The sequence below is a fragment of the Triticum dicoccoides genome, chromosome 3B (genome assembly GCF_002162155.2).
Source record: "Triticum dicoccoides isolate Atlit2015 ecotype Zavitan chromosome 3B, WEW_v2.0, whole genome shotgun sequence".
NCBI lineage: Eukaryota > Viridiplantae > Streptophyta > Magnoliopsida > Poales > Poaceae > Triticum > Triticum dicoccoides.
In genome coordinates, this window is record NC_041385.1 from 711,441,197 (window position 1) to 711,449,030 (window position 7,834).

At 46.8% G+C, this 7,834-nt stretch overlaps 2 protein-coding genes across 2 annotated transcripts; one reads left to right on the forward strand and one right to left on the reverse strand.

The window, feature by feature from the left end:
- The first annotated feature begins 492 nt into the window (after positions 1-492).
- Positions 493-3,959, forward strand: LOC119278034 (histone deacetylase HDT3-like). Its single transcript, XM_037559377.1, has 10 exons — positions 493-647; positions 1,389-1,456; positions 1,558-1,763; positions 1,852-1,874; positions 1,970-2,026; positions 2,201-2,334; positions 2,736-2,813; positions 2,900-2,996; positions 3,095-3,494; positions 3,588-3,959. The coding sequence occupies exons 1-10, from the start codon at positions 623-625 to the stop codon at positions 3,649-3,651; spliced, it is 1,152 nt and encodes a 383-aa protein (XP_037415274.1). The 5' UTR covers positions 493-622; the 3' UTR covers positions 3,652-3,959.
- Positions 3,960-4,855: 896 nt separating this feature from the next.
- On the reverse strand, positions 4,856-7,834 carry LOC119281937 (histone deacetylase HDT1-like). The gene is made up of 10 exons (XM_037562331.1): positions 7,732-7,834; positions 6,790-6,860; positions 6,358-6,676; positions 6,157-6,260; positions 5,963-6,070; positions 5,774-5,884; positions 5,590-5,703; positions 5,424-5,520; positions 5,212-5,341; positions 4,856-5,130 (listed from the first exon to the last, which is right to left on the reverse strand). The coding sequence occupies exons 1-10, from the start codon at positions 7,742-7,744 to the stop codon at positions 5,076-5,078; spliced, it is 1,122 nt and encodes a 373-aa protein (XP_037418228.1). The 5' UTR covers positions 7,745-7,834; the 3' UTR covers positions 4,856-5,075.

Sequence of the window (7,834 nt, forward strand, 5' to 3'; positions counted from 1 at the left end):
GGCTGGCCCGTGAGCACGCGCGGCACGGCCCGCCTTGGGCTAGGCACGGCACGGTCTAAACGGGCCGGGCCCGGCACGCGGCACGCCCTGGGCCGTGCCTGGGCCTGGAGGCTGGGCACGCGGGCCGGCACGGCACGGCCCGATTATGTTTTTTTTATTTTTTTTTATACATCTATATATGGCCCAATATATAAAAATAGGCTAAAAAACGCTCAATGCGGCAAATAACAGGCTGAAAATATGCGGCCCACCGTGCTAAACGAGCCAACGTGCCGGCCCGTTTACTAACTGGGCCGTGCCTGGGCCTGGGGGCGCAGCACGCGGGCCGGCACGGCACGGCCCGTATAGTAATCGTGCCCTGGCGGGCCGTGTCGGGCCAGGCACGATTACGATGGGCCGGGCCGGGCCGGGCCGGGCCGGCCCGTTTGGCCAGGTATGGACGAAACCAACCAAACCCTTGTCCGTTCCATTCCATAAACCCGAGGAAGCAGAGCGCGCACACCCCTCGCCTCGCTTCCCCTCCCCCGCTCCCCACCGCAGCGCGGCCACCGTCTCCGCCAGAACCCTAGGAAAACCACGGAGAAGACGCGGAGGAAGCAGCCGGCCTCCCTCGCCCGGGAAGATGACGGAGAACCACCGCTTCTGGGGTGCGTATCCTCCTCCCGAACCCCCCCAATTTCGCCCCCGATGCCCCCGATCTGCTCGCGCGGTCCAATTCCGGTGCCCCCGTGCTGCTCGTGCATTTCGCCGCATCTGATCGGCGGGGGGTAATTCCGGCGGCGACGGGTTCCGTCCAGCGGTCGGGGGATCTACGCGACCTGTTCCTGCCTAGGGTTCCTCGATTCTGACCGATCTCTGTTTGTTTAAAGTAGCGCATCCATGTCTGTCGGGGCCCCTGCAATCCGTGATTCGCATTTCCCTTGTTTCGTTGGTTCGGGAGTGCATGCCGTGACCTGATCTAGGGAGAGTGCTGTGGGTATTCTGCCTTGATCTGGATGGAGCATTGTGGTTTCCTGCTTGTTGTTCCTGGGTCTGGGTTTGGTTCGTCTGAACAGTAGTCTCATGGATATCCGGTCGGATGATATTAGTTTCTCCTGTGCTTTCAGTGCTCATAACCTACATAGTAATGTGTTGTCAGCTTCGGTATATGTTGTGCTGTGACCTGCATTTCTTCTGAAGATGAGCATGCTCTGGTAATTGTTCGTGTAGCACTGCCAATGCATTGTTTCTGTTCTGTATGAAGAAATGTCCCCATTCTGTTTGCCTTAATAATGTGTGGTGCATATTTCTCTGGGGCGCTTCAGAAAGCAACAGATATTTGTGTTTGCGAATTTCCCATATTTGGTAAATGACTAATGGCTACTCTGCATGGATGCCAACATTTTTAGGAGTGGTCGTCAAACCTGGAGAGACAGTGAAGTGTGACCCAGGAGATTCATATTATCACATTTCGACGGTGTGTTTTACACACTTCATTTATAAGTGGCCTTCTAGCTTATTTGTAGGTGGATCAAGTTTGCTTACTCTTCAGGTGTTTGCTTTTCTCGTTTACTACAGATAGCATTGGAGGCTGGCAAGGCAGAAGAGGATGTGCAAGTTTTCGTTAAAATTGACGATACAAGGATTATGCTTGGCACACTTTCAGTTGATAATCATCCTCATGTCTTAGCTGATCTGGTGTTCAAAAAGGAGTTTGAGCTGTTGCACTCCTCAATGACCAGCAACATCAGCTTTATGGGCTACAAATTTGATATTATGAAAAGATATCCTTCCACATTTCATTCTTCAATGTTTGCTAAGTAGCTTGAATATGCATTTGTGTTCTTTAACTGTTTTCCTGTCTGTAGTCACATCTCACTCATGTACTAAACAAGGTAAATATTGTTTTTCATTTCAGTACTGGGCATCTATGATGTTCTCTTTGTACAGTTCATAACATGGCATAACTTCCATATATCTGATGTTTCAGATGCTGAATCTGACGAGGAGGTTCCATTGGCTATTCCACTAGACTTCAATACAGACGGTATATTGTTTTCCTATGCATAACAGTTGTTGTTTAAGAGTTCAGAACGATGTATCTGCTTTAAAGATTTGCCTGTCTAGTAAGTTTAAGTTGTGATTTTCCGTCATTGTCTTTGTTCTAGAATGAAAACATGCCACATTGACCCTTGGCATGTTTGACATTATTTACTTTCAGGTTACAAAGACAATGAAGCCGCACATGGTGCCAATAATCTTATTGCACCAAGGCCTGCTGATGCTCCATCCTCTATACCAATGGCTAAAGTTGAGGGAACAAATAGTCCTGGAAAGCAAAAGGGAGATGATAAGGTTTGTATCTTTGTTAAGAATAATCAACTGTGGGTTATGATGGAACTGTTGTTTCCTGTATGATTTATTTTCTTGCTCTTGTTGTTCTGGTTTGTGCAGGGAGAATGTTGGTAAATAAGTTCAGTGAACATTCTAACATGTAACTAAAAATAGTTAACATGGACTATGTATCCATTTTTGACAGCTTTTTTAAGTATATGATCAGTGTTTCTGTGTGTGCACACAATACTTACTTTTATGGAACCTACCACATTCAATTATAGTTGGGTGACAGATCCACAAATAGTGGTTGTAGCAGCCCAATCAGTGTCCTTGGGAGTTGATACTTTGTTGGTTCTGAAACCTGACATGGATTTGTTAGGTGTGAAAACTAAGTTCCCTGATGCTGAATACGTTCGCAGGATAAGACTGGTATGCAGAATTCCAGTGATGGCGTTGATAATGAGAGTTCTGATCAAGATGTGGATTATCCTCGAAAGGTGCGAGATTGCTCAAAGAGACCTGTTATTTTGATGCCTTCTCATTTTGTAAAATCCTGAAATTCTTTATGTTTTGGCATGTTTAGAGAACAAAGGACGATTATAATCCAATGGAAACACCTCTGAATACACCCCAGGGGAAGAGGGCAAAGATAGCAACACCAACTACGGGCAACAAAACTGGTGTGAAGTGATCTTTATTTTATATTTAATCTGCTGAACTTGCATTGTTCTTTTAAAGGCACAGGAATCTCACTGCTCGATGAACAACTTGCGTGCAGGCTATGTCCACGTTGCGACCCCTCATCCGGCAGCAAAACAGGCTCGCAAGTCAGGCGACCATGTCCACGTTGCGACCCCTCATCCGGCAATAAAACAGGCTCGTAAGTCAGGTGACCATGTCCACGTCGCGACCCCTCATCCAGCAGCAAAACAGGCTCATAAGTCAGGTGAACATGTCCATGTCGCAACCCCTCATCCAGCAGCAAAACAGGCTCGTAAGTCAGTTGACCGCGTCCACGTCGCGACCCCTCATCCGGCAGCAAAACAGGCTTGTAAGTCAGGTGACCACGTCCATGTCGTGACCCCTCATCCAGCAGCAAAACATGCAAGGAAGACACTTGAAAACAATGATGACAAGTCTAAGCAATCCGCTGGCCACGTCTGCAACTCATGCAACAGGCAAGATCTTGTTCCTTCTCTTTGAATCTGATCACACCTGGAGCATATGCTGTTGTATCCTGACACACACAAACACACGCTTATCTTCTTCAGGACTTTCAGCTCCTTGAAGGGTCTTGGAGATCATTCCAGGGCGAAGCATGGCGACGCCAAGTAAGGTGGCCTGAGATATGCCGTGGACAGGAGGTGTTAGCTTAGGGGGGATGCTGGTGAACTGAATTTGGGTATCCAAGGCAGAGATGATGTGTAAAGAGGTCGCTTCTTTGGGTCTATTGCTCCCCACGCACCATCAGGATGTTCTCTCTCTTTGACACCGTTCTAGACTGGTGTTGGTGCTATGCTATGCTACGAAGTGCTGTCAATTGTGCCAGGATCCTGGAATCGCGTGGTTAATTATTATGGTTGGGTGCTACTGTCTTGTTGATAAACATTCTTTTGTGCTGTATCTGTTCTTTTGGTGATTCATCATGCTTGTAAGTTGGCCCACATTAGAAGGGTCTGCAAAAGAAACATTATACAGAGTAAACACCTCAGGTGCTGTCAAAGAACAGGGGGGCGACTAGGCGCCCATCTTCGGTTAAACCTTGTAACGGAGCGAATGGACTTTGAGCTGACTAATGGCCTTTCTGGGCCATCGGATGCACAACACATTCTGTCCATTCCCCTTCGTAGCGGCACGGAAGATCACATGGCACTGAGACGCAAGTGCTTCAGCGAACACTGAGGTGTCTTCCCAGAAATGGGGCAAGCTCTGGGCACTGAAGCTCCCAGCAAAGGTCTGGATTTTTCAATGGTGCCTTGTCCATGACAGCTTGCCGACACTCATGAACAGTACTAAGCGCAAACATGTCGACATGGCGCCAAATGAACCTGGAGGGCTGATCCTGCTGAACCAACCTTCTGCTGCTTCCATCGGTGAGACAATTTTCACGCGCTAAACCCTGAAGCTCAGCGTCAGGCGATTGATGGAGCGGCCAGTTCTTGGGTTCATCGGGTCACGCTGCTTGAGAGATTCTGACAGGCAGAACTTGGGGTCCTGTATTGTGAGGCTAGAAGCAACCGCATCCTCCACACATGCCGGACTTTGTTTCAGATTTGGTTGCCAGAGATTCTGCGAATTAATTTTCCACATAAAAAATGATAAATGTTTTTTTTCCTTTTCTTTATAACCTGCTTGCTTTCTTTATAAGTTCCTATATGGACTTCACTGGGGAGGTGAGAGAACACCCCACTTCGTTGCAGTTACAAGGACATACCCCAAGAATTAAGTTACCAGCAGAGCAGACTGGCAAAAAGGAACTGCAGAATATATAGAGCTTCCACACGGTATAACATCAAAACATGGCTTTCCAATTTCCAGGTTAACCAACCAATATCTTTCCCGAATATTAACCGATATCTCAGTAGCTATCAGATTCGCCAAAAAATATGAACGGCACAAAACTGGGTATACAAGAACCAACACCATATGCAATACAGTACTTCCTAAGACTAATCTAAGGCTGACAAGAGTATAGAAGTTGGAGACGGAGCTTCAGCATCAGCATCAGCAACATGCTGTCACCAGCCAGTAGCAGCAGCTCAAGCGTGCTTCGCCTTCTCATGGGATTGGAGCGCCGAAGCACTGCCGAATGTCCTGAAAGAATCGACGAGAGCATAAGCGTCAGATGTCAAGCCCTGCAATTTTGCTTACAAAGTTGTCAGGCTGTCTGCATACCTGCTGCACGACTTGCAGGCGTGGGCGCCGCCGACATATTTGGACTTGAGATGTTGCTTGCTGTTCCCAGGCGCCTTGTCGGCCTGCTTTGCTGGATGGGGAGTTGCCACATGGACAGTCTTCTTGTCATCTGAAGTAAATGGGGTTTTATAGTCAGTTATAAAACCTGTTCTTACGACGGCCACAAGGGTCCACGGTAAGTATCGACGCACCTGTGTCCTGGCCAGATGGTGTTTCAATCTTTGCCTTCTTGTCAGGAGCAGGCGTCTCCAAGGCGGTTTCGGCCGCCCTCTTCGTGCCAACCTCAGGCTGTAGTGCACAAGAGTCAGATGAGACTGTTGAAGCAAATGGAAATAATGAGAGCTGTTGGACCCGTACCTTAGGAGTGTTTTTGTCTTCCTGATCACTTGTACCCTCCTTGTTACTAGTATCGTCAGAGGCAGGTGTCTTCAAGGCAGTCTCGGCGGCCACCGTCTTCTCGCCATCCTCGGGCTGTAGTGCACAAGGGTCAGATGATGCTGTTGAAGCAAATGGAAGCAAATGAGAACCGTTGGATCCACACCTTAGGAGTGTTTTTGTCTTCCTCATCACTTGAATCCTCTTTGCTACTGGTGTCGTCAGAGGCAGGTGTCTTCAAGGCAGTCTCGGCCACCGCTTTCTTGCCATCCTCAGGCTGTAGTGCACAACAGAGTCAGATGATGCTGTTGAAGCAAATGGAAACAACGCGAACTGTAAGCTATCAGATCCACACCTTAGGACTGTCTTTGTCCTCCTCTTTGCTACTGGTATCCATCTCTTCACTACTGGTACCATCCTCTTCAGAATCGGTATCTAAGCTACTGTACCCATCATCGTCGTACTGGATAAAAAGGTTTCATTGCCATCAATATTTCAAACAATTAAGAGGGTGAACGCACTTGCATTATCATCAGGGAACACACTTACATCATCTGAATCTGTAGAATAAAAATCACTATCATCCTCACTACTGTCATGGTTATCTGTAACCTTTTTATCATCCTTTGTTGTCGGAGGCTTTGCCACATTGCCTTAAAGATGGAACATAAGTTATTAGTTCAGCCAGCTTAATGAGGAAACACAATTGCCCCTTCAAGATTAAAATAATAAAAGACAAAATCTGCTTACCAACAATAGGATTGGCCACTTGATTGTTTACAGTTTCCACTTCATCTTCGCTAGAATCAGACTCGCTGGAATCAAACTCCCTAGAATCAGATTCGCTAGAATCAGACGTGCAGTTATGCTTGGGAATCTTGTAACCACACGCAAACACACTGGCAGTTTTTGAACTGTGTGATAGCTCAAACTGTTTCTCAAAGATCAAATCACAAAGAATCTGAGGGTGATTTTCAGCCGACAGAGTTCCAATGACCCCCTTCTGATCACCAATTTTAGCAGATACTGGTATGCCGACACTTCTTTTCTCTGTTTCACCCAGGGCAACCTGAAATCAGTAATCAGAACATGCAAGTAAATCCGTTAGCTTAAGGATCGAGAGACCACTGGTTAAGCTCAAGAGAATTGTACACACAAAGGCAATGAGGGACATGGCTAAACCTGTGTGAGATGAACAACACGCCCTTCACCAGGGTCGCAATAAACTGTCTGTCCCGGCTTCACTTCCACACCTGAACCAAAATAGCAACCAATAAGGCAATAAATACTTATAATTTAACCCAACAATGATATCTTTTTTACTATTAAGAAAGATAGTTAATTTAGCCCCAACGAAGGGTACCACAAACTATATGATCATAAATGAAAACTGCTACTTCACCAAATAAAGATGTTCTGCAGTGCTGTTGGTATTCAAATAGACAAAGGTGTATTAGGAAAAAAAAATCTATATAGCAGCAATGCCATCTCACTGCAACATAATGCCTGACAAACTATGTGATCATACATGAAAATTTTGCTGATTCACCAAATAATTAAAGGTTTTCTGCACTTCTTTCATCAGTCAAAATAGACAAAGTTTTATAAAAAATCACATAGCAGGAATGCCATCTCACTGCAAAAATAATGTTTGGAGTGACGACCAAATAAAGCAAAAGCTAACATCAGTTACCACTATTGATTGAACTGCAAAACAGCTTGCTGTTCAATGACAATAACTGCCATGAACCGCCCGCCAAGGTGCAGAAGTATAAATTGTGTAGCTCCCAGAAGAGCTCAAGCCCAAGAAGGAACACACTATTCCACCACAAATCATCCATCCTACGAGGCGACATGCAAAAAATACGACACCGAAGCATGTCACACTCAACCTCAAGCAATCAAGGCCCACGCAAACGAACCAGCTGAGCCTAAACGGATCGTCTCCCAACAAAAGGCACGGCCCAGCATCAGGACGAAACCGCGCACCCGCCGCACGAGACGCGGCGACCGATGACTCGCGTTATCACCCAAAATTCGAAGCAAAATTAAGCCGTGGAAACCGGCCCGAGCCACCGCGAAAAAGAAGAAGACCAAATCGCATCGAACGGAGGTATGGCTTACCCCAGAACTTCATCGTGGTCGCTCGGGGAGTCGAAGGCGCGGCTGCGCGTAAACCCTAGCGGATTGGAGCGGGAGGGAGAAGGATCGGGGTTTAGGGTTTTTG

What these genes read in the sequence shown, in the direction of transcription:
- LOC119281937 (XM_037562331.1), bottom strand. An exon ending in ATTCTACAGATTCAGATGAT is followed by an intron (nt 6,071 to 6,156) that starts GTAAGTGTGTTC and finishes CTTTTTATCCAG; the next exon opens with TACGACGATGATGGGTACAG. An exon ending in AAGACAAAAACACTCCTAAG is followed by an intron (nt 5,521 to 5,589) that starts GTACGGGTCCAA and finishes TGTGCACTACAG; the next exon opens with CCTGAGGTTGGCACGAAGAG.
- LOC119278034 (XM_037559377.1), top strand. Translation starts at nt 623, where the DNA reads ATGACGGAGAACCACCGCTTCTGGG. An exon ending in ATGTGGATTATCCTCGAAAG is followed by an intron (nt 2,814 to 2,899) that starts GTGCGAGATTGC and finishes TGGCATGTTTAG; the next exon opens with AGAACAAAGGACGATTATAA. An exon ending in GTCTGCAACTCATGCAACAG is followed by an intron (nt 3,495 to 3,587) that starts GCAAGATCTTGT and finishes TATCTTCTTCAG; the next exon opens with GACTTTCAGCTCCTTGAAGG.